The following is a 26,244-nucleotide window of genomic DNA, read 5'->3' as shown; positions in this document are numbered from 1 at the left end:
TGGACACAGGACAAGACAGGCAGCCCAGAGAGAAACAGCTACTGATAAGAAACAGCACAAAGCAGAATGTGAAGATCCAAATAATCACCTCCACGTTCCAAGACTCAGGCCACGCAGCCACAAACATCCACATCCAGTTCCTTCATCCTGCTTCTAAAGACGTTCATTAGCTGAACTTTCAGTCCTAAAGGTGCAAGATAAGCAAAAGCCCCTTTTCCAGTTTCTATTCAGGCATTTGGTGCAGAAAGTAAAAAGAAGTTCTGAGAACGCAGAGAGGAATGTCCAATTACTTTCTTAATAATGCAGAGGTGATGAGGGAGCATATAGATATAAAATACACACACACATACAAACATATACAAAGTACACACACACAGTAGATACATACTACTTACTACATACTGTACTGTTTGTTGTTATCAAACATTTGGACATCAGATGTGCGCAAATAAAATAAAAAGACATATTATATATTTGTATAAAACATGTCAATGCTTTATTTAAGTTTAGTGACGTGGAAATACAGATATTTTGCATGATGCAAATGCGTTGGAGAAAATACATTTTAAAATACATATATTTATAGTATGTTAGGAGAAGTCACTAAGTTTGGTAGAAAAGGAAAACACTGGTAAATATTAAACATTGGTCATTACAGTGAAGGTGAAATGGTAAAACGTACTGTATCGAGTTGTCACATAGTCAGAAGTATCCCATAATAACCCCTCTTCACAAGAAGTGTTATAACCTGAACAGTGGGTTTACTGAAACTTCAATTACACTGATAAAAAATACAATCTACACTGCAAAATGCTTTCTCCAGATAAGTTGGATAAAGTTTGGACGCCTGAGTTATTTTAATTAATACACCGTAAAAAAAGTCACAAAATCAAACTATTAAACTGCATCTCTGTAACTTTTAAGTCTTTTTTCCCACTGAGTAACGAGTTTGAAAACGTAACCCTGCTCATCAGGCACCGCTCTGTTCATCGATGTTAAACACGACTTTGAACTGTGAGTGAAATAACTGCTGCAGTCTGTCCCCCAGGGGGAGGAGTTCAGGGTTAACCTGTAACAGAACAGAAAAGTCCTGGTCAATAAAATACTGATTCATCTTAATGTAAGATAAGAGTTCTTCCATGATTCTTACCTGGTTGTACGAGGTCCAGTTGGTGAATATGAGTTTGACGTCAGACACAAAATTTCCAACCGTTCCGTATTCTTTCCCCTGGAGTTTCTCTGTAACTTTTTTGAGACACATCGGAGTCTGGACATACGTGGAGTTACTTTCCAACTGAGGATGTCAAGCAGAAACGAAAGAAATGCTCAACACAGTCAGGTGTAGATGTAAGACCAGATTCCTCCAGAAGCCAGTTAATAAACGTAGTTATTGGCACTACTTTTTCATGCAGGACAACATCAAGCAGCTTACTTACGTAGAGGCGTGGGTCTGAAGCAAAGATGTGTTGGTCATCAGCACTGAACAGACGCAGGACGAGATACTGACATTCCTGTTGATGAAGAACAGCATGAGTGACTGTAGAGACACAGGAGATGAAGATGGACGTGGAGAGAGAGTCGCTCGGTGAGCTCACCCGTATGTGTCCTGAGATCTGGTGGGTGAGGGCTGCTGTCATTTTCAGCTTATCACCGTACTGCCGCTGAGTGGTTACACAGAACGTACACTTCCACGGCTTGTCGTCCCTGTACACACATACACAAACACACACAAACACACACACACACATCAAAACATATGAGTCTGAATAGAAAATAAAGCCCAATGAGCTGAAATTTCAAATTATTCAGTCTAGCTCAACAAATGTTCTGAATTTGGTGAAAGCTCACCACAAAAGGTTGTCATCTACATGTGGGAGGTGACATTTCTGGTGGAAGGAACAAGGGCAAGAATCACACAGCACCAGGTCAGCTTCTCCTCTTTTACACACACAGCACTCATCGTCATTCTGGTCCTCCTGCCGGGACACACAACACGTGACGGAAAGTTAGTGAACACACAGCACAACCATATCTTACTTTACTTCCCCTGGAGCGCAGATATAAAAAAGTTTGACGGCTCTTCCTGCAGAGTCAAGGTCAATGAAAGGTGGAGAAATGTACGGTTGAACAAACTTACCAGATCTGTTTTATTTGGTTTGCACAGTCTGCACTCACACAGCAGGGAGTGGATCTTCAAGACTGAAGCCTGAAATAAGACAAATCTACATCATCTTCCTTTGTTTCATAGCTCAGGTGATTCAAGCTTAAAACTTCCTGTTGCCCTCTCGCTTTCTCCCTGTCTCCATCCATCCATCATCCGTCCATCTGTCCCTCCATCCATCCATCCATCCATCCAAACAGCTTGTCCCAAGATACACACACACACAAACACACACTATACCTCTATGAGAGCACAGAGTGGTTTTCCTTCACACACGATGTCTTTCTTCCAGCAGCTCTTCTGACTTGATGCCTCCTTTAAAAACTCTATGGGGGTTAACCAGCTCCTCTCTGTTCTGATACACTTTCCACGAGTCCCTGGTGGAGAAAGAGAAGAACGGATGGGACGTATTGGTTTAGTCGGTTTAGTTCACAGCGTTACACAAGAAACAAAGATATAACAACTAATATTCAACAACTTCTGCCATCACCTGACATTTCCTCAAGCGCCACATTCAATGGTGAACGTTACCTGATGCAAATCGTTTCTGGTGTAAAGTCCCAGCTTCACCTCCACATGTCACTTTGAAGACTTTGCCCACTTCTGGCTCCGTCTGGTTCTCAGTCGCTCCGTCTTCATCTGCAAAGGACACATGCTGAGAGTTTGAGAAACATTAACTCTTCTCAGCATAAATGTATCTTCATATAAATAAGCACCTGTGACGTCCGGAGAATTCTCTTTGTTGCTATAAGAAACCCGGTCCTCCTGGTTTTCCAGATCATCCTCCTCATTTTCATCATCATCATCCTCCTCATTTTCATCATCATCATCATCATCTTCTTCTTTGTCGTCCTCAAACACTAAAAAAGGACGAAGCAAATTTGAGGGTATTTCACCTTTCCTGTTTTCTCTCTTAAATAAACACATTTTAAGCATAACAATGACATGGGAAAATACGCTGCCTAATATAGCATTATGACATTTTAATCTTTTACCTGCGATTAGCAGATGCTTTGGTATCTAAAAATACTAACTTTTTCAATAATCAGTGTTTAGCACTAATACAAACCTGTGGTTGCACCATCAGATGGAAACAGGGATCTCTTGGCCTGCAGGGGAGAAATAGGAAGAAATAACCCAGATAAGAAGAAATGATAACAAGGTGATACTGAGTCTGAAATGAGTTATTTTTCTATTCAAGATGTTTTCACCGGTATTGATTCGGTTTTATTGCGTCTTTTGTATCCCACTGATTTCAGGTGCCCGTCCTGAAGAGAAATAGAAAAACAAGGAAAACAATCTTTACTACAGCGTGTGAAGTGATTTGTGTATATTATAGAATAAGAATTGCTTTTGAACAAACCTTTATAAGTCTTGCCAGGGGAGAATCCATACACCTAATGCTGGTCTTCCAGTTCCTACAGCCTCCCTTCCCTGCAAACTTCTCAAATCCACTGGGAGTAAACCACTGTTTCTGGAACATAATGCACTTCTCCCCTGAGACACAAGGAGGAAAGGAAATGTGTCATCGTCACAGTCATATCAGTTATATCTAAAATCCAAGCATGTCCACAATCTACTTTTCCTCCATTTTTTTATTCAAGTAATGAAACAATTATTTCTTTTTAACCTCTGACCTTTCGCTAGGCGCTCCCTGCTCAGACTCCCCTCCTGGGATCCACATGTCACAGGAAGCTGAGTCTTATAAAGTGGCCGAGTCCAAATGTCCCTTTTGTCTCCTTTCTTCATCGGAGATGCTGGGAAGTTTGAACACAGGGTTAAGTTAAGATTTCCTTGTTCAAACAGATCTGTGTTAACTTGCCGTTCAGGGTTCATCAGGTCATTTCACACACTTTCTAAACGATAGAAGCCTTTGTTGAAAGTGCACCTTACAGCAGTCAAACTTCCAGGTGCTCTAAGTAAGGCTACATGAGAGGTGACTTACAGAAACACCCTTTCTCTGACTTTTTCCTCCGACGTGGAGTCAGCTGAGAGGAAGGACCGGGCTGCTGCTCCTCATCATCCTCCTCGCCCATGCTCCTCCTCAACAGCTTCCTCTTCTTTTTCACTGAGCTCACCTGCTCCTCCTCTTCCTCCTCAACTTCAGAGAGCTCCTTCTTTTTCCTTTCATCTATTTCTTCCTTCTCCTTCTCGGGCAGTTGCGTGTTAAACTGGAAAGATGCTGCAATTAAATGAAAGGTCAGATGTGTAATAAAAACAAGGTTCACATTAAAACAGAGAAACTACTTTTTGTAGGTGTCGGTAAGCGAATGTACTCATGTCAGGGCTTTACTCTTCTTAACATCTTTAATTCTGCTTTGCATTTATGTTTGAATCAATAGTGACTGTTCAGATTGTTGCAATTTTTTTCAAAGCTAATGTGGCAACAAGCAGAAATACTAATGACTATGTTAACTATATTTATAGAGCGTTTTTCAACAAAAAGCACAAAGTTCTATGCAAGAAAACAACTGGTTCATTAATAGGAGGTACATAAAGAATCATGGTTATAAAAATCACAATAATAACCTGGCACCCCAAGTAAAGTCAGGAATGTGCCTTCTGAAAAAAATATGTTTATAGAAGACACCATGAAAAGCCAAGAAACTAATCAATAAATTATTAAAATCAATCCTAAAACAGACAAGGAGCCAGTGTTGAAACAGTTAAAGAGCTGGGATGTGATCAGATCAACACAGTGAAACAGAATCACAATCAATTTACTCGCTAACGATGACCATGAAACCCACGAAGGGCGACTGACCGTCAATGAGGCTTTTACGCAGCCGTTGCAGGGTTGGGTAGACGTTCAGGATGGTGTCTTTGAAAACACAGCTCCAGAAAAGGCGGATGTGCTGGGATTGCTCCCGCTCCACCCAGTCCAGCACGTCATACAGGGCTGTCCTCATGTTTTCTTTTTTCTTCATGCGAATCATTTTCTACACACAGACATACAACACACACACACACACACACACACACACACACACACACACACACACACACACACAAACATACGATTATATAATTCAATCATGATAGTCTTTGAAATGCATCAGTTCATATTTCATACACAATAAATAATTGTGAATAGCTTCAATGTCATTTGACCCAATAACTGTAAATCAATCACAAATTATAAAAGTGCAGAAGACAAATTTAACAAACATTAATATTATTATTATTTATCTTCTGTATTATTTAATATTTCCCGCTCTCACACGTGGGCGCGCGTTTCATCCAATAAGGACCCGTAAGAGGAGTGTGCGTGTGTGTGTGTGCGTGTGTGTGTGGGTGGGTGCGCGCGCGCTTGCGCAGCCCCTCACCTTGTACCTGTCCTCCGGGATCAGGTCGTGGTCCCGAAGTTGGCAGAGGAACGTGCCCGGGTTCTTCATGCAGGACATCTCTGTTTTGTGACGATGGAAGAAGCGCAGCAGCTCCTCCGGCTCCAGGAAGTCCAGCGGGTCCATCACTGAAGGACTCAACGAGTCCAGATGTGAGACAGAGGATCTGACAGGTCAAAAGTCTGTGGGGATCCCAGGTGTGGAGATTGAGTCCGGTGGGACAAGTCTCTTCCTGACGATCTGCCCACGAATGGTTTCTCACTTCCTCCTTCCAGTGACGTTGGGAAAGTGAAACTACTTTGAAATGTTTTTGTGAAGTCGCAGTTCCTGTCAAGGGCGCCAGGGGGCACCAGTGCACAGCACACCTCAAAGGCTTTCTTCAAAGGGAAGTTAATATGTGTAGCAAAGTTTATTAAACTTTATTCAACCGGGAAGATTGAGTTATTTTTCAGTGGACACAGGACAAGACAGGCAGCCCAGAGAGAAACACAGCTACTGATAAGAAATAGCACAAAGCAGAATGTGAAGATCCAAAGAATCACCTCCACGTTCCAAGACTCAGGCCACGCAGCCACAAACATCCACATCCAGTTCCTTCATCCTGCTTCTTAAGACGTTCATTAGCTGAACTTTCAGTCCTGAAGGTGCAAGATAAGCAAAAGCCCCTTTTCCAGTTTCTGTTCGGGCATTTGGAGCAGAAAGTAAAAAGAAGTTCTGAGAACACAGAGAGGAATGTCCAATTACTTTCTTTATAATGCAGAGGTGATGAGGGAGCATATAGATATAAAATACACACACACATACAAACATATACAAAGTACACACACACACACACACACACAGTAGATACATACTACTTAGTACATACTGTACTGTTTGTTGTTACCAAACATTTGGTTATTTTGAATAAACCATGTCTACATCATATCAGATGTGCACAAATAAAATAAAAAAGACATATTATATATTTGTATAAAACATGTCAATGCTTTATTTAAGTGTAGTGACGTGGAAATCCAGATATTTTGCATGATGCAAATGCGTTGGAGAAAATACATTTTAAAATACATATATTTATAGTATGTTAGGAGAAGTCACTCAGTTTTGTAGAAAAGGAAAACACTGGTAAATATTAAACATTGGTCATTACAGTGAAGGTGAACTTGTAAAAAGTACTGTATTGAGTTGTCACATGGTAAGAAGTATCCTATAATAACCCCTCTTCACAAGAAGTGTTATAACCTGAACAGTGGGATGACTGAAACTTCAATTACACTAATAAAAAATACAATCTACACTGCAAAGTGCTTTCTCAAGTTGGATAAAGTTGGACGCCTGAGTTATTTTAATTAATACACCGTAAAAAAGTCACAAAATCCAACTATTAAACTGCATCTCTGTAACTTTTAAACCTTTTTTCCCACTGAGTAACGAGTTTGAAAACGTAACCCTGCTCATCAGTCACCGCTCTGGTCCTCGATGTTAAACACGACTTTGAACTGTGAGTCAAATAACTGCAGCAGTCTGTCCCCCAGGGGGAGGAGTTCAGGGTTAACCTGTAACAGAACAGAACAGAACAGAACAGTCCTGGTCACTAAAATACTGATTCATCTAGACCTTCACTGTCCCCAGCTGCTGCTCCTCTCTCCTCCACATCCTCTCAACAAACTTCAGCTCGTTCTCTGTCTCACTGAGCTTTTTAAAGCTCGTCTCTGCCTCCACCTTTCTGCAGCTCAGTCTTTCAGATCGAGTCTGCTGCAGCTTCACCTCCTGCCTCCTCAGTTCGGCCTTTAGAACCTGGTTCTCCTCCTCCACCTCCATCTGTCTGCCCCAGCTTGTCTCGGGCTGAGGTTGCTCCTGGTGCAGACTTGCCTCAAGTCTCTCACACTTGGCTTGACACGCAGTGAGCTCATACAGGCAGTCCGCGTAGGCTCGGAAGCGATGACGTCGTTTCCTGGTCTCTTTTTTCAGCAGACCATCCTTTTCACTCAGCTGCTTCTGCAGAGACGAGGTTCCATCTTTGAGAGCCTTTATCCCATCCATGGCTCGGATGAGTTCCGCTTTCAGGCTCGTCACAGTGTCTTGTTGTTGCATATTTCCCAACGGACACATGAACTATGCACGGAAGAAACTCGAGTGCAAAGAGTTGAATCAAAGTTTCCTTTCGTCTGTTTTGTTGGTTGTTGACTTCTTATTGAATAGTAGATGACGTAATATTGAAGAGGATTCGTTCTTGCAAGAATATCCTGCTGTCGTCTCTGGAAAACGATTGACTTCTTATTGAATAATAGTTGTAGTAGTATTGAAGAGGATTTGTTCTCGCAAGAATATTCTGCTGTCGTCTCTGGAAAACGATTGACTTCTTATCGAATAATAGTTGTAGTAGTATTGAAGAGGATTTGTTCTCACAAGAATATTCTGCTGTCGTCTCTGGAAAACGATTTACTTCTTATCGAATAATAGTTGTACTAGTATTGAAGAGGATTTGTGCTCGGAAGAATATTCTGCTGTCGTCTGGATCTGGATCTCTGGAAAACGATTGTCTGCAGGTGACAAAATGAAATAGTGTTTAAGATTTAGGTGAAATTGATGTATTGACAGACATTCAATACAAAATAATTAGCAGAGAGAGAGAGAGAGAGAGAGAGAGAGAGAGAGAGAGAGAGAGAGAGAGAGAGCTTTAAAAACTCTTTAAAGCTCACTAACTGAATGCACCTGTTCTCTCCCCACTGGGAACAGACAAATCTAAACTCTGAGTGCAGCACTCAAACAACTATAATTCAGAAACCATGAGTCCTATCTGTGAAATAAAGACACAGTGAGAACTCCAAGAATATGCCGGACACACAGATAGATTTGTGAGATCACTAGTAAAAAAAACATTTTTTGAAATAAATGACTGGGAAAGCATCCCTCATCAATCACCATGGCAACCAGATGCTTTGAATTTGAATGTGAATTCGATTGGCAGTAATGGCAGTTTTTTTTTTTTTTACTTTGTATTACATACCAAAGTTAAACACAAAGGTGAATCTTCCCAATGTTACAAAAATCACATCGTTTGGTAGAATAAGATGTGAAATGTGAAAATATCCTGGTGCTACAGGTGTTTTTTCCACAATGCCTCACTCTGCCTGGCCTAGGGGACCTAACCCTACTTAGCATCACGTTATCACGTATCACTCATTAATATAAGCAGCACAAAATACAAAACAAGCCAGCAACAACATTCCCACATTTGTCATAAAACCAACAGAACACAGCACATTATCAATATGTAACAGCAGCGGGCAACAGCAGCAACTTCATATTATACAGTGGTTTCATTTCAAACTTAAATTATGAGCCTGAATTGTATTGGTTAGCATGCTGGGTAAATACTGAGAGAGAGTGAGACATGACTTACCTCAGTCAAGGTCAGAATGCAACAGCAACTGTCTTACACTTTAACAGTATTTAAAGAAATCAACAGCCAATCAGAGGGCTCCATTCCAAATAGACCAATCAGATTCATCCTGTTGTCACAACAACAATACTTTTTTTCTTACTAAGATATTTTGATGACTATTTGATTTACATTTGAAATAATAATGTTATGACTGATAACAAAATATTATCTAATGTTATTTAATGCTATTTAATTATATTATTAAGACTCTTTAAAGCTCACTAACTGAATGCACCTGTTCTCTCCCCACTGGGAACAGACAAATCTAAACTCTGAGTGCAGCACTCAAACAACTATAATTCAGAAACCATAAGTCCTATCTGTGAAATAAAGACACAGTGAGAACTCCAGAATATGCCGGACACAGAGATCTATTTGAGAAAAGGAAAATAAATAAATTGACATATGGGATGCTTACTCCAGGCGACACCACACATGCACAGTCTAAATGGGGGGGTCTGGCTGTAAGTGTTGTGCACAGGTAGCGAGGCGTGGACCTGGGGTAGAGAGCCACAAGATGAGATGCTATGGCGGCATATCGCTTGGGGGAAGGCGAGCCGCAAAGTCGATCAGCAGTCCCCATCAGGAATAGAACTTATCGGAGGGGAACTTTATTTCTATTCCAATTTCAAGAGACATAAAGTGTCATGCAGCAGATCTTTAAATCATAGTGGCAGAGGGGAGTCCCACAAAAAGAAAATTTTTCTACGTGCAATTACCGAGGCGAAGGCGATAACTTTTGTTTGCTGATTAGTCGATGCTTTACCTTCTACTGGAGGATGGACAGATTTGAAGTTTTTAATAAAACAAATCATTTTTTTTCTTTGAGAATAAACCCTTTCCCCTTCTGTTCCTGAAAAGTGGACTTTCTGCAGATAGCAGTCCTCTCTCTCACACTCACACACTGAGCCCTGTGGTCTGAAAAGGCAGTGCAGTGTACGGGCTGACTGCCAGTGCTAAGATTCTTTTCAAGAAGACTCAGCGCCGAGTCGAGAGGATCTGGCTTGTATGGCAGAGGGCTTAGCATGTAGCTTATAGGGACTGCACTGAGCTAAAAAGTCCTGGATGTGTGAGTGTGTGTGGGGTCTACGTTCTCTGTTGGTGTGTGTGTGGTGATGGGATTACCGTGTGTGGCAGGGTTATTGGAGCAGTGTTAGAAAGTGGGAATGTCAGCCATTGTCCCCAGTTCCTTCCCTAGAACAAACTTCACTGGGATTATTGGCTTTGTGCTTGTTTGTGGTGTTAATTTGACCAAGTCGTTCATAGGCCCTGTCTTTTGGGGTTGTAACCTCAATATACAAAATACACTTGTCACATTTCAGACTCTCAAATATATCATTCTACAAGTCTTTAATATATAAATAAAACCAATTGTAAAAATGTAAGCAACATTGTTGGTCTTGTGTTGCTGTGTTGTTGTGAACAGTAGCACACTAAACCATTCACACTGATGTGTGTAACTCCAACACTGTGTTAATTGATCAGAGCCATGAATCCTGTATCTACGTTCAGAAAGACATACACAGGTAGATGTTATCTTACTTGTTATATTTATTTACAAAATTAAACATATTTACATCATTAAAATATTCATGTCGGTCTGTAGGTCTGAAACAATCGATTCAAAGACAATGACAACTTTTTACACCAACTATAAATCGTTTAAGCCCTTCTTCTCCAACAAACACTTCAAACATCGCAGTTCTAACATTCAAAATAAGAGAAATTGATGCTTCACTCTGTCTTATATCATTCACTGTTTTTATGAATTTAAGAAAGTATTCAGCAGATTAGTCAATCAAGACAATATTCAGTGTTAGCAGGCCTGAATGTGCACATTTACATAACAATGCAGTCACTAATACATCTATAATAGCGTCTGAGTTTGAATAAATACTATGAACATAAATTAAACGGTTTAGTATCACAGTTACTTAAGTAAAATAAGACTAATGCATATGGACCACACATCTTTTACAGGTAAGCTCGGCCACACCTTCAACCTAAACCTATAATGGTCATTAAAATATTTTGGAAAAACCATTATCTTCACATCCCTCTCTTCTTTGTACAATGCTTGTCTGCTGGTTCAGGAGTTTGTCTTTCTTCTGGAACTTCACTGTCCCCAGCTGCTGCTCCTCTCTCCTCCACATCCTCTCAACAAACTTCAGCTCGTTCTCTGTCTCACTGAGCTTTTTAAAGCTCGTCTCTGCCTCCACCTTTCTGCAGCTCAGTCTTTCAGATCGAGTCTGCTGCAGCTTCACCTCCTGCCTCCTCAGTTCGGCCTTCGGCAGGTTGACCAATTTCTTGGGAGCCTGGTTCTCCTTGTCCACCTCCTCCTCTACTCCAGCTCGTCTCTGGCTCCACCTCTCTGCAGTTCAGTCTCTCAGATCAAGTCTGCTGAAGCTTCACCTCAAACGTCTCTTTCTGACCTTCGGCAGGTTGAGCTGCTCCTTGAGAAACCGGTTCTCCTTGTCCACCTCCACCTCTCTGCTCCAGATCGTCTCTGCCTCCACCATTCTGCAGCTCAGTCTCTCAGATCTAGTCTGCTGCAGCTTCACCTCCTGCCTCCTCTGGCCGACCTTCGGCAGGTTGTCCTGCTCCTTCAGAGCCTGGTTCTGATTGTCCACCTCCTCCTCTCTGAAGCTCAGTCTCTCAAGAGTTGTCTGCTGCAGCTTCACCTCCTGCCTCCTCGGGCCGACCTTCGGCAGGTTGTCCTGCTCCTTCAGAGCCTGGTTGTCCACCTCCTCCTCTCTGAAGCTCAGTCTCTCAAGAGGTGTCTGCTGCAGCTTCAACTGGAGTGTCTCTGCCTGACTCTTCTTCAGCTCCATTTCTTTAGCCGTGAGTAAGGCCAGGCAGTCAATATGAGCGCTGGTTTGAGCTCTTTTTTTCTCATTGGCACTCACGATGAGCTGGTTCTTTTGTAGCAGCTCATCCTCCAGCCTTCTCTGTCCAACCTTCAGCAGGTCGACCTCCTCCTTTAGAACCTGGTTCTCCTCCTCCACCTCCATCTGTCTGCCCCAGCTCGTCTCGGGCTGAGGTTGCTCCTGGTGCAGACTTGCCTCAAGTCTCTCACACTTGGCTTGACACGCAGTGAGCTCATACAGGCAGTCCACGTAGGCTCGGAAGCGATGACGTCGTTTCCTGGTCTCTTTTTTCAGCAGACCATCCTTTTCACTCAGCTGCTTCTGCAGAGACGAGGTTCCATCTTTGAGAGCCTTTATCTCATCCATGGCTTGGATGAGTTCGGCTTTCAGGCTCGTCACAGTGTCTTGTTGTTGCATATTTCCCAACGGACAAATGAACTATGCACGGAAGAAACTCGAGTGCAAAGAGTTGAATCAAAGTTTCCTTTCGTCTGTTTTGTTGGTTGTTGACTTCTTATTGAATAGTAGATGAAGTAGTATTGAAGAGGATTCGTTCTTGCAAGAATATTCTGCTGTCGTCTCTGGAAAACGATTGACTTCTTAACGCATAATAGTTGTAGTAGTATTGAAGAGGATTTGTTCTCGCAAGAATATTCTGCTGTCGTCTCTGGAAAACGATTGACTTCTTATTGAATAATAGTTGTAGTAGTATTGAAGAGGATTTTTTCTTGCAAGAATATTCTGCTGTCGTCTGGATCTGGATCTCTGGAAAACGATTGTCTGTAGGTGACAAAATGAAATAGTGTTTAAGATTTAGGTGAAATTGATGTATTGACAGACATTCAATACAAAATAATTAGCAGACAGAGAGAGAGAGAGAGAGAGAGAGAGAGAGAGAGCGAGAGAGAGAGAGAGAGAGAGAGAGAGAGAGAGAGAGAGAGAGAGAGAGAGAGAGAGAGAGAGAGAGAGAGAGCTTTAAAAACTCTTTAAAGCTCACTAACTGAATGCACCTGTTCTCTCCCCAATGGGAACAGACAAATCTAAACTCTGAGTGCATCACTCAAACAACTATAATTCAGAAACCATGAGTCCTATCTGTGAAATAAAGACACAGTGAGAACTCCAAGAATATGCCGGACACACAGATAGATTTGTGAGATCACTAGTAAAAAAAACATTTTTTGAAATAAATGACTGGGAAAGCATCCCTCATCAATCACCATGGCAACCAGATGCTTTGATTTGAATTTGAATGTGAATTCGATTGGCAGTAATGGCAGTTTTTTGTTTTTTTACTTTGTCTTACATACCAAAGTTAAACACAAAGGTGAATCTTCCCAATGTTACAAAAATCACATCGTTTGGTAGAATAAGATGTGAAATGTGAAAATATCCTGGTGCTACAGGTGTTTTTTCCACAATGCCTCACTCTGCCTGGCCTAGGCGACCTAACCCTACTTAGCATCACGTTATCACGTATCACTCATTAATATAAGCAGCAAAATAAGCAGCACAAAATACAAAACAAGACAGCAACAACATTCCCACATTTGTCATAAAACCAACAGAACACAGCACATTATCAATATGTAACAGCAGCGGGCAACAGCAGCAACTTCATATTATACAGTGGTTTCATTTCAAACTTAAATTATGAGCCTGAATTGTATTGGTTAGCATGCTGGGTAAATACTGAGAGAGAGTGAGACATGACTTACCTCAGTCAAGGTCAGAATGCAACAGCAACTGTCTTACACTTTAACAGTATTTAAAGAAATCAACAGCCAATCAGAGGGCTCCATTCCAAATAGACCAATCAGATTCATCCTGTTGTCACAACAACAATACTTTTTTTCTTACTAAGATATTTTGATGACTATTTGATTTACATTTGAAATAATAATGTTATGACTGATAACAAAATATTATCTAATGTTATTTAATGCTATTTAATTATATTATTAAGAATCTTTAAAGCTCACTAACTGAATGCACCGGTTCTCTCCCCACTGGGAACAGACAAATCTAAACTCTGAGTGCAGCACTCAAACAACTATAATTCAGAAACCATGAGTCCTCTCTGTGAAATAAAGACACAGTGAGAACTCCAAGAATATGCCGGACACACAGATAGATTTGTGAGATCACTAGCAAAAAAAAACATTTTTTGAAATAAATGACTGGGAAAGCATCCCTCATCAATCACCATGGCAACCAGATGCTTTGATTTGAATTTGAATGTGAATTCGATTGGCAGTAATGGCAGTTTTTTTTTTTTTACTTTGTATTACATACCAAAGTTAAACACAAAGGTTAATCTTCCCAATGTTACAAAAATCACATCGTTTGGTAGAATAAGATGTGAAATGTGAAAATATCCTGGTGCTACAGGTGTTTTTTCCACAATGCCTCACTCTGCCTGGCCTAGGCGACCTAACCCTACTTAGCATCACGTTATCACGTATCACTCATTAATATAAGCAGCACAAAATACAAAACAAGCCAGCAACAACATTCCCACATTTGTCATAAAACCAACAGAACACAGCACATTATCAATATGTAACAGCAGCGGGCAACAGCAGCAACTTCATATTATACAGTGGTTTCATTTCAAACTTAAATTATGAGCCTGAATTGTATTGGTTAGCATGCTGGGTAAATACTGAGAGAGAGTGAGACATGACTTACCTCAGTCAAGGTCAGAATGCAACAGCAACTGTCTTACACTTTAACAGTATTTAAAGAAATCAACAGCCAATCAGAGGGCTCCATTCCAAATAGACCAATCAGATTCATCCTGTTGTCACAACAACAATACTTTTTTTCTTACTAAGATATTTTGATGACTATTTGATTTACATTTGAAATAATAATGTTATGACTGATAACAAAATATTATCTAATGTTATTTAATGCTATTTAATTATATTATTAAGACTCTTTAAAGCTCACTAACTGAATGCACCTGTTCTCTCCCCACTGGGAACAGACAAATCTAAACTCTGAGTGCAGCACTCAAACAACTATAATTCAGAAACCATGAGTCCTATCTGTGAAATAAAGACACAGTGAGAACTCCAAGAATATGCCGGACACACAGATAGATTTGTGAGATCACTAGTAAAAAAAGCATTTTTTGAAATAAATGAATGGGAAATCTCCCTCATCAATCACCATGGCAACCAGATGCTTTGATTTGAATTTGAATGTGAATTTGATTGGCAATAATGGCAGTTGTTTTTTTTTTTACTTTGTCTTACATACCAAAGTTAAACACAAAGCTTAATCTTCCCAATGTTACAAAAATCACATCGTTTGGTAGAATAAGATGTGAAATGTGAAAATATCCTGGTGCTACAGGTGTTTTTTCCACAATGCCTCACTCTGCCTGGCCTAGGGGACCTAACCCTACTTAGCATCACGTTATCACGTATCACTCATTAATATAAGCAGCACAAAATACAAAACAAGCCAGCAACAACATTCCCACATTTCTCCTAAAACCAACAGAACACAGCACATTATCAATATGTAACAGCAGCGGGCAACAGCAGCAACTTCATATTATACAGTGGTTTCATTTCAAACTTAAATTATGAGCCTGAATTGTATTGGTTAGCATGCTGGGTAAATACTGAGAGAGAGTGAGACATGACTTACCTCAGTCAAGGTCAGAATGCAACAGCAACTGTCTTACACTTTAACAGTATTTAAAGAAATCAACAGCCAATCAGAGGGCTCCATTCCAAATAGACCAATCAGATTCATCCTGTTGTCACAACAACAATACTTTTTTTCTTACTAAGATATTTTGATGACTATTTGATTTACATTTGAAATAATAATGTTATGACTGATAACAAAATATTATCTAATGTTATTTAATGCTATTTAATTATATTATTAAGACTCTTTAAAGCTCACTAACTGAATGCACCTGTTCTCTCCCCACTGGGAACAGACAAATCTAAACTCTGAGTGCAGCACTCAAACAACTATAATTCAGAAACCATGAGTCCTCTCTGTGAAATAAAGACACAGTGAAAACTCCAAGAATATGCCGGACACACAGATAGATTTGTGAGATCACTAGCAAAAAAAAACATTTTTTGAAATAAATGACTGGGAAAGCATCCCTCATCAATCACCATGGCAACCAGATGCTTTGATTTGAATTTGAATGTGAATTCGATTGGCAGTAATGGCAGTTTTTTTTTTTTTACTTTGTATTACATACCAAAGTTAAACACAAAGGTTAATCTTCCCAATGTTACAAAAATCACATCGTTTGGTAGAATAAGATGTGAAATGTGAAAATATCCTGGTGCTACAGGTGTTTTTTCCACAATGCCTCACTCTGCCTGGCCTAGGCGACCTAACCCTACTTAGCATCACGTTATCACGTATCACTCATTAATATAAGCAGCACAAAATACAAAACAAGCCAGCAACAACATTCCCACATTTGTCATAAAACCAACAGAACACAGCACATTATCAATATGTAACAGCAGCGGGCAACAGCAGCAACTTCATATTATACAGTGGTTTCATTTCAAACTTAAATTATGAGCCTGAATTGTATTGGTTAGCATGCTGGGTAAATACTGAGAGAGAGTGAGACATGACTTACCTCAGTCAAGGTCAGAATGCAACAGCAACTGTCTTACACTTTAACAGTATTTAAAGAAATCAACAGCCAATCAGAGGGCTCCATTCCAAATAGACCAATCAGATTCATCCTGTTGTCACAACAACAATACTTTTTTTCTTACTAAGATATTTTGATGACTATTTGATTTACATTTGAAATAATAATGTTATGACTGATAACAAAATATTATCTAATGTTATTTAATGCTATTTAATTATATTATTAAGACTCTTTAAAGCTCACTAACTGAATGCACCTGTTCTCTCCCCACTGGGAACAGACAAATCTAAACTCTGAGTGCAGCACTCAAACAACTATAATTCAGAAACCATGAGTCCTATCTGTGAAATAAAGACACAGTGAGAACTCCAAGAATATGCCGGACACACAGAGATCTTTTTGAGAAAAGGAAAATAAATTAATTGACATATGGGATGCTTACTCCAGGCGACACCACACATGCACAGTCTAAATGTGGGGGTCTGGCTGTAAGTGTTGTGCACAGGAAGCGAGGCGTGGACCTGGGGTAGAGAGCCACGAGATGAGATGCTATGGCGGCATATCGCTTGGGGGAAGGCGAGCCGCAAAGTCGATCAGCAGTCCCCATCAGGAATAGAACTTATCGGAGGGGAACTTTATTTCTATTCCAATTTCAAGAGACATAAAGTGTCATGCAGCAGATCTTTAAATCATAGTGGCAGAGGGGAGTCCCACAAAAAGAAAGTTTTTCTACGTGCAATTACCGAGGCGAAGGCGATAACTTTTGTTTGCTGATTAGTCGATGCTTTACCTTCGACTGGAGGATGGACAGATTTGAAGTTTTTAATAAAACAAATCATTTTTTTTCTTTGAGAATAAACCCTTTCCCCTTCTGTTCCTGAAAAGTGGACTTTCTGCAGATAGCAGTCCTCTCTCTCACACTCACACACTGAGCCCTGTGGTCTGAAAAGGCAGTGCAGTGTACGGGCTGACTGCCAATGCTAAGATTCTTTTCAAGAAGACTCAGCGCCGAGTCGAGAGGATCTGGCTTGTATGGCAGAGGGCTTAGCATGTAGCTTATAGGGACTGCACTGAGCTAAAAAGTCCTGGATGTGTGAGTGTGTGTGGGGTCTACGTTCTCTGTTGGTGTGTGTGTGGTGATGGGATTACCGTGTGTGGCAGGGTTATTGGAGCAGTGTTAGAAAGTGGGAATGTCAGCCATTGTCCCCAGTTCCTTCCCTAGAACAAACTTCACTGGGATTATTGGCTTTGTGCTTGTTTGTGGTGTTAATTTGACCAAGTCGTTCATAGGCCCTGTCTTTTGGGGTTGTAACCTCAATATACAAAATACACTTGTCACATTTCAGACTCTCAAATATATCATTCTACAAGTCTTTAATATATAAATAAAACCAATTGTAAAAAATGTAAGAAACATTGTTGGTCTTGTGTTGCTGTGTTGTTGTGAACAGTAGCACACTAAACCATTCACACTGATGTGTGTAACTCCAACACTGTGTTAATTGATCAGAGCCATGAATCCTGTATCTACGTTCAGAAAGACATACACAGGTAGATGTTGTCTTACTTGTTATATTTATTTACAAAATTAAACATATTTACATCATTAAAATATTCATGTCGGTCTGTAGGTCTGAAACAATCGATTCAAAGACAATGACAACTTTTTACATCAACTATAAATCGTTTAAGCCCTTCTTCTCCAACAAACACTTCAAACATCGCAGTTCTAACATTCAAAATAAGAGAAATTGATGCTTCACTCTGTCTTATATCATTCACTGTTTTTATGAATTTAAGAAAGTATTCAGCAGATTAGTCAATCAAGACAATATTCAGTGTTAGCAGGCCTGAATGTGCACATTTACATAACAATGCAGTCACTAATACATCTATAATAGCGTCTGAGTTTGAATAAATACTATGAACATAAATTAAACGGTTTAGTATCACAGTTACTTAAGTAAAATAAGACTAATGCATATGGACCACACATCTTTTACAGGTAAGCTCGGCCACACCTTCAACCTAAACCTATAATGGTCATTAAAATATTTTGGAAAAACCATTATCTTCACATCCCTCTCTTCTTTGTACAATGCTTGTCTGCTGGTTCAGGAGTTTGTCTTTCTTCTAGACCTTCACTGTCCCCAGCTGCTGCTCCTCTCTCCTCCACATCCTCTCAACAAACTTCAGCTCGTTCTCTGTCTCACTGAGCTTTTTAAAGCTCGTCTCTGCCTCCACCTTTCTGCAGCTCAGTCTTTCAGATCGAGTCTGCTGCAGCTTCACCTCCTGCCTCCTCAGTTCGGCCTTCGGCAGGTTGACCAATTTCTTGGGAGCCTGGTTCTCCTTGTCCACCTCCTCCTCTACTCCAGCTCGTCTCTGGCTCCACCTCTCTGCAGTTCAGTCTCTCAGATCAAGTCTGCTGAAGCTTCACCTCAAACGTCTCTTTCTGACCTTCGGCAGGTTGAGCTGCTCCTTGAGAAACCGGTTCTCCTTGTCCACCTCCACCTCTCTGCTCCAGATCGTCTCTGCCTCCACCATTCTGCAGCTCAGTCTCTCAGATCTAGTCTGCTGCAGCTTCACCTCCTGCCTCCTCTGGCCGACTTTCGGCAGGTTGTCCTGCTCCTTCAGAGCCTGGTTCTGATTGTCCACCTCCTCCTCTCTGAAGCTCAGTCTCTCAAGAGGTGTCTGCTGCAGCTTCACCTCCTGCCTCCTCGGGCCGACCTTCGGCAGGTTGTCCTGCTCCTTCAGAGCCTGGTTGTCCACCTCCTCCTCTCTGAAGCTCAGTCGCTCAAGAGGTGTCTGCTGCAGCTTCAACTGGAGTGTCTCTGCCTGACTCTTCTTCAGCTCCATTTCTTTAGCCGTGAGTAAGGCCAGGCAGTCAATATGAGCGCTGGTTTGAGCTCTTTTTTTCTCATTGGCACTCACGATGAGCTGGTTCTTTTGTAGCAGCTCATCCTCCAGCCTTCTCTGTCCAACCTTCAGCAGGTCGACCTCCTCCTTTAGAACCTGGTTCTCCTCCTCCACCTCCATCTGTCTGCCCCAGCACGTCTCGGGCTGAGGTTGCTCCTGGTGCAGACTTGCCTCAAGTCTCTCACACTTGGCTTGACACGCAGTGAGCTCATACAGGCAGTCCACGTAGGCTCGGAAGCGATGACGTCGTTTCCTGGTCTCTTTTTTCAGCAGACCATCCTTTTCACTCAGCTGCTTCTGCAGAGACGAGGTTCCATCTTTGAGAGCCTTTATCTCATCCATGGCTCGGATGAGTTCGGCTTTCAGGCTCGTCACAGTGTCTTGTTGTTGCATATTTCCCAACGGACACATGAACTATGCACGGAAGAAAATCAAGTGCAAAGAGTTGAATCAAAGTTTCCTTTCGTCTGTTTTGTTGGTTGTTGACTTCTTATTGAATAGTAGATGAAGTAGTATTGAAGAGGATTCGTTCTTGCAAGAATATTCTGCTGTCGTCTCTGGAAAACGATTGACTTCTTATTGAATAATAGTTGTAGTAGTATTGAAGAGGATTTGTTCTCGCAAGAATATTCTGCTGTCGTCTCTGGAAAACGATTGACTTCTTATCGAATAATAGTTGTAGTAGTATTGAAGAGGATTTGTTCTCGCAAGAATATTCTGCTGTCGTCTGGATCTGGATCTCTGGAAAACGATTGTCTGCAGGTGACAAAATGAAATAGTGTTTAAGATTTAGGTGAAATTGATGTATTGACAGACATTCAATTCAAAATAATTAGCAGAGAGAGAGAGAGAGAGAGAGAGAGAGAGAGAGAGAGAGAGAGAGAGAGAGAGAGAGAGAGAGAGAGAGAGAGAGAGAGAGAGAGAGAGCTTTAAAAACTCTTTAAAGCTCACTAACTGAATGCACCTGTTCTCTCCCCACTGGGAACAGACAAATCTAAACTCTGAGTGCATCACTCAAACAACTATAATTCAGAAACCATGAGTCCTATCTGTGAAATAAAGACACAGTGAGAACTCCAAGAATATGCCGGACACACAGATAGATTTGTGAGATCACTAGTAAAAAAAACATTTTTGGAAATAAATGACTGGGAAAGCATCCCTCATCAATCACCATGGCAACCAGATGCTTTGATTTGAATTTGAATGTGAATTCGATTGGCAGTAATGGCAGTTTTTTTTTTTTTTTTACTTTGTATTACATACCAAAGTTAAACACAAAGGTTAATCTTCCCAATGTTACAAAAATCACATCGTTTGGTAGAATAAGATGTGAAATGTGAAAATATCCTGGTGCTACAGGTGTTTTTTCCACAATGCCTCACTCTGCCTGGCCTAGGCGACCTAACCCTACTTAGCATCACGTTATCACGTATCACTCATTAATATAAGCAGCACAAAATACAAAACAAGCCAGCAACAACATTCCCACATTTGTCATAAAACCAACAGAACACAGCACATTATCAATATGTAACAGCAGCGGGCAACAGCAGCAACTTCATATTATACAGTGGTTTCATTTCAAACTTAAATTATGAGCCTGAATTGTATTGGTTAGCATGCTGGGTAAATACTGAGAGAGAGTGAGACATGACTTACCTCAGTCAAGGTCAGAATGCAACAGCAACTGTCTTACACTTTAACAGTATTTAAAGAAATCAACAGCCAATCAGAGGGCTCCATTCCAAATAGACCAATCAGATTCATCCTGTTGTCACAACAACAATACTTTTTTTCTTACTAAGATATTTTGATGACTATTTGATTTACATTTGAAATAATAATGTTATGACTGATAACAAAATATTATCTAATGTTATTTAATGCTATTTAATTATATTATTAAGACTCTTTAAAGCTCACTAACTGAATGCACCTGTTCTCTCCCCACTGGGAACAGACAAATCTAAACTCTGAGTGCAGCACTCAAACAACTATAATTCAGAAACCATGAGTCCTATCTGTGAAATAAAGACACAGTGAGAACTCCAAGAATATGCCGGACACACAGATAGATTTGTGAGATCACTAGTAAAAAAAACATTTTTTGAAATAAATGACTGGGAAAGCATCCCTCATCAATCACCATGGCAACCAGATGCTTTGATTTGAATTTGAATGTGAATTCGATTGGCAGTAATGGCAGTTTTTTTTTTTTTTTAACTTTGTATTACATACCAAAGTTAAACACAAAGGTTAATCTTCCCAATGTTACAAAAATCACATCGTTTGGTAGAATAAGATGTGAAATGTAAAAATATCGTGGTGCTACAGGTGTTTTTTCCACAATGCCTCACTCTGCCTGGCCTAGGCGAACTAACCCTACTTAGCATCACGTTATCACGTATCACTCATTAATATAAGCAGCAATATAAGCAGCACAAAATACAAAACAAGCCAGCAACAACATTCCCACATTTGTCATAAAACCAACAGAACACAGCACATTATCAATATGTAACAGCAGCGGGCAACAGCAGCAACTTCATATTATACAGTGGTTTCATTTCAAACTTGTATTGGTTTGCATGCTGGGTAAATACTGAGAGAGAGTGAGACATGACTTACCTCAGTCAAGGTCAGAATGCAACAGCAACTGTCTTACACTTTAACAGTATTTAAAGAAATCAACAGCCAATCAGAGGGCTCCCTTCCAAATAGACCAATCAGATTCATCCTGTTGTCACAACAACAATACTTTTTTTCTTACTAAGATATTTTGATGACTATTTGATTTACATTTGAAATAATAATGTTATGACTGATAACAAAATATTATCTAATGTTATTTAATGCTATTTAATTATATTATTAAGACTCTTTAAAGCTCACTAACTGAATGCACCTGCTCTCTCCCCACTGGGAACAGACAAATCTAAACTCTGAGTGCAGCACTCAAACAACTATAATTCAGAAACCATAAGTCCTATCTGTGAAATAAAGACACAGTGAGAACTCCAGAATATGCCGGACACTGAGATCTATTTGAGAAAAGGAAAATAAATAAATTGACATATGGGATGCTTACTCCAGGCGACACCACACATGCACAGTCTAAATGGGGGGGTCTGGCTGTAAGTGTTGTGCACAGGTAGCGAGGCGTGGACCTGGGGTAGAGAGCCACGAGATGAGATGCTATGGCGGCATATCGCTTGGGGGAAGGCGAGCCGCAAAGTCGATCAGCAGTCCCCATCAGGAATGGAACTTATCGGAGGGGAACTTTATTTCTATTCCAATTTCAAGAGACATAAAGTGTCATGCAGCAGATCTTTAAATCATAGTGGCAGAGGGGAGTCCCACAAAAAGAAAGTTTTTCTACGTGCAATTACCGAGGCGAAGGCGATAACTTTTGTTTGCTGATTAGTCGATGCTTTACCTTCGACTGGAGGATGGACAGATTTGAAGTTTTTAATAAAACAAATCATTTTTTTTCTTTGAGAATAAACCCTTTCCCCTTCTGTTCCTGAAAAGTGGACTTTCTGCAGATAGCAGTCCTCTCTCTCACACTCACACACTGAGCCCTGTGGTCTGAAAAGGCAGTGCAGTGTACGGGCTGACTGCCAGTGCTAAGATTCTTTTCAAGAAGACTCAGCGCCGAGTCGAGAGGATCTGGCTTGTATGGCAGAGGGCTTAGCATGTACCTTATAGGGACTGCACTGAGCTAAAAAGTCCTGGATGTGTGAGTGTGTGTGGGGTCTACGTTCTCTGTTGGTGTGTGTGTGGTGATGGGATTACCGTGTGTGGCAGGGTTATTGGAGCAGTGTTAGAAAGTGGGAATGTCAGCCATTGTCCCCAGTTCCTTCCCTAGAGCAAACTTCACTGGGATTATTGGCTTTGTGCTTGTTTGTGGTGTTAATTTGACCAAGTCGTTCATAGGCCCTGTCTTTTGGGGTTGTAACCTCAATATACAAAATACACTTGTCACATTTCAGACTCTCAAATATATCATTCTACAAGTCTTTAATATATAAATAAAACCAATTGTAAAAAATGTAAGAAACATTGTTGGTCTTGTGTTGCTGTGTTGTTGTGAACAGTAGCACACTAAACCATTCATACTGATGTGTGTAACTCCAACACTGTGTTAATTGATCAGAGCCATGAATCCTGTATCTACGTTCAGAAAGACATACACAGGTAGATGTTATCTTACTTGTTATATTTATTTACAAAATTAAACATATTTACATCATTAAAATATTCATGTCGGTCTGTAGGTCTGAAACAATCGATTCAAAGACAATGACAACTTTTTACATCAACTATAAATCGTTTAAGCCCTTCTTCTCCAACAAACACTTCAAACATCGCAGTTCTAACATTCAAAATAAGAGAAATTGATGCTTCACTCTGTCTTATATCATTCACTGTTTTTATGAATTTAAGAAAGTATTCAGCATATTAGTCAATCAAGACAATATTCAGTGTTAGCAGGCCTGAATGTGCACATTTACATAACAATGCAGTCACTAATACATCTATAATAGCGTCTGAGTTTGAATAAATACTATGAACATAAATTAAACGGTTTAGTATCACAGTTACTTAAGTAAAATAAGACTAATGCATATGGACCACACATCTTTTACAGGTAAGCTCGGCCACACCTTCAACCTAAACCTATAATGGTCATTAAAATATTTTGGAAAAACCATTATCTTCACATCCCTCTCTTCTTTGTACAATGCTTGTCTGCTGGTTCAGGAGTTTGTCTTTCTTCTGGAACTTCACTGTCCCCAGCTGCTGCTCCTCTCTCCTCCACATCCTCTCAACAAACTTCAGCTCGTTCTCTGTCTCACTGAGCTTTTTAAAGCTCGTCTCTGCCTCCACCTTTCTGCAGCTCAGTCTTTCAGATCGAGTCTGCTGCAGCTTCACCTCCTGCCTCCTCAGTTCGGCCTTCGGCAGGTTGACCAATTTCTTGGGAGCCTGGTTCTCCTTGTCCACCTCCTCCTCTACTCCAGCTCGTCTCTGGCTCCACCTCTCTGCAGTTCAGTCTCTCAGATCAAGTCTGCTGAAGCTTCACCTCAAACGTCTCTTTCTGACCTTCGGCAGGTTGAGCTGCTCCTTGAGAAACCGGTTCTCCTTGTCCATCTCCACCTCTCTGCTCCAGATCGTCTCTGCCTCCACCATTCTGCAGCTCAGTCTCTCAGATCTAGTCTGCTGCAGCTTCACCTCCTGCCTCCTCTGGCCGACCTTCGGCAGGTTGTCCTGCTCCTTCAGAGCCTGGTTCTGATTGTCCACCTCCTCCTCTCTGAAGCTCAGTCTCTCAAGAGGTGTCTGCTGCAGCTTCACCTCCTGCCTCCTCGGGCCGACCTTCGGCAGGTTGTCCTGCTCCTTCAGAGCCTGGTTGTCCACCTCCTCCTCTCTGAAGCTCAGTCTCTCAAGAGGTGTCTGCTGCAGCTTCAACTGGAGTGTCTCTGCCTGACTCTTCTTCAGCTCCATTTCTTTAGCCGTGAGTAAGGCCAGGCAGTCAATATGAGCGCTGGTTTGAGCTCTTTTTTTCTCTTTGGCACTCACGAGGAGCTGGTTCTTTTGTAGCAGCTCATCCTCCAGCCTTCTCTGTCCAACCTTCAGCAGGTCGACCTCCTCCTTTAGAACCTGGTTCTCCTCCTCCACCTCCATCTGTCTGCCCCAGCTCGTCTCGGGCTGAGGTTGCTCCTGGTGCAGACTTGCCTCAAGTCTCTCACACTTGGCTTGACACGCAGTGAGCTCATACAGGCAGTCCACGTAGGCTCGGAAGCGATGACGTCGTTTCCTGGTCTCTTTTTTCAGCAGACCATCCTTTTCACTCAGCTGCTTCTGCAGAGACGAGGTTCCATCTTTGAGAGCCTTTATCTCATCCATGGCTCGGATGAGTTCGGCTTTCAGGCTCGTCACAGTGTCTTGTTGTTGCATATTTCCCAACGGACACATGAACTATGCACGGAAGAAACTCGAGTGCAAAGAGTTGAATCAAAGTTTCCTTTCGTCTGTTTTGTTGGTTGTTGACTTCTTATTGAATAGTAGATGAAGTAGTATTGAAGAGGATTCGTTCTTGCAAGAATATTCTGCTGTCGTCTCTGGAAAACGATTGACTTCTTATTGAATAATAGTTGTAGTAGTATTGAAGAGGATTTGTTCTCGCAAGAATATTCTGCTGTCCTCTCTGGAAAACGATTGACTTCTTATCGAATAATAGTTGTAGTAGTATTGAAGAGGATTTGTTCTCGCAAGAATATTCTGCTGTCGTCTCTGGAAAACGATTGACTTCTTATTGAATAATAGTTGTAGTAGTATTGAAGAGGATTTGTTCTCGCAAGAATATTCTGCTGTCGTCTGGATCTGGATCTCTGGAAAACGATTGTCTGCAGGTGACAAAATGAAATAGTGTTTAAGATTTAGGTGAAATTGATGTATTGACAGACATTCAATACAAAATAATTAGCAGAGAGAGAGAGAGAGAGAGAGAGAGAGAGAGAGAGAGAGAGAGAGAGAGAGAGAGAGAGAGAGAGAGAGAGAGAGAGAGAGCTTTAAAAACTCTTTAAAGCTCACTAACTGAATGCACCTGTTCTCTCCCCACTGGGAACAGACAAATCTAAACTCTGAGTGCATCACTCAAACAACTATAATTCAGAAACCATGAGTCCTATCTGTGAAATAAAGACACAGTGAGAACTCCAAGAATATGCCGGACACACAGATAGATTTGTGAGATCACTAGTAAAAAAAACATTTTTTGAAATAAATGACTGGGAAAGCATCCCTCATCAATCACCATGGCAACCAGATGCTTTGATTTGAATTTGAAT

The 26,244-nt window shown here is 40.9% G+C and overlaps 1 protein-coding gene across 1 annotated transcript; it reads right to left on the bottom strand.

Moving 5' to 3' along the window:
• Window positions 1–500: 500 nt before the first annotated feature.
• LOC133022761 (nuclear body protein SP140-like protein) lies at window positions 501–5,772 on the bottom strand. Its single transcript, XM_061089652.1, has 16 exons — window positions 5,488–5,772; window positions 4,926–5,100; window positions 4,107–4,343; window positions 3,799–3,918; window positions 3,525–3,658; window positions 3,373–3,429; window positions 3,231–3,270; window positions 2,878–3,021; window positions 2,693–2,800; window positions 2,402–2,538; window positions 2,138–2,206; window positions 1,849–1,976; window positions 1,596–1,704; window positions 1,437–1,511; window positions 1,151–1,294; window positions 501–1,069 (listed from the first exon to the last, which is right to left on the bottom strand). The coding sequence occupies exons 1-16, from the start codon at window positions 5,629–5,631 to the stop codon at window positions 971–973; spliced, it is 1,920 nt and encodes a 639-aa protein (XP_060945635.1). The 5' UTR covers window positions 5,632–5,772; the 3' UTR covers window positions 501–970.
• Window positions 5,773–26,244: the final 20,472 nt, after the last annotated feature.

Source organism: Limanda limanda, chromosome 17 (assembly GCF_963576545.1).
Source record: "Limanda limanda chromosome 17, fLimLim1.1, whole genome shotgun sequence".
Classification (NCBI taxonomy): Eukaryota; Metazoa; Chordata; class Actinopteri; order Pleuronectiformes; family Pleuronectidae; genus Limanda; species Limanda limanda.
Note: the sequence above shows the minus strand (reverse complement) of the source record. Positions and strands in the feature narration are given on the sequence as shown.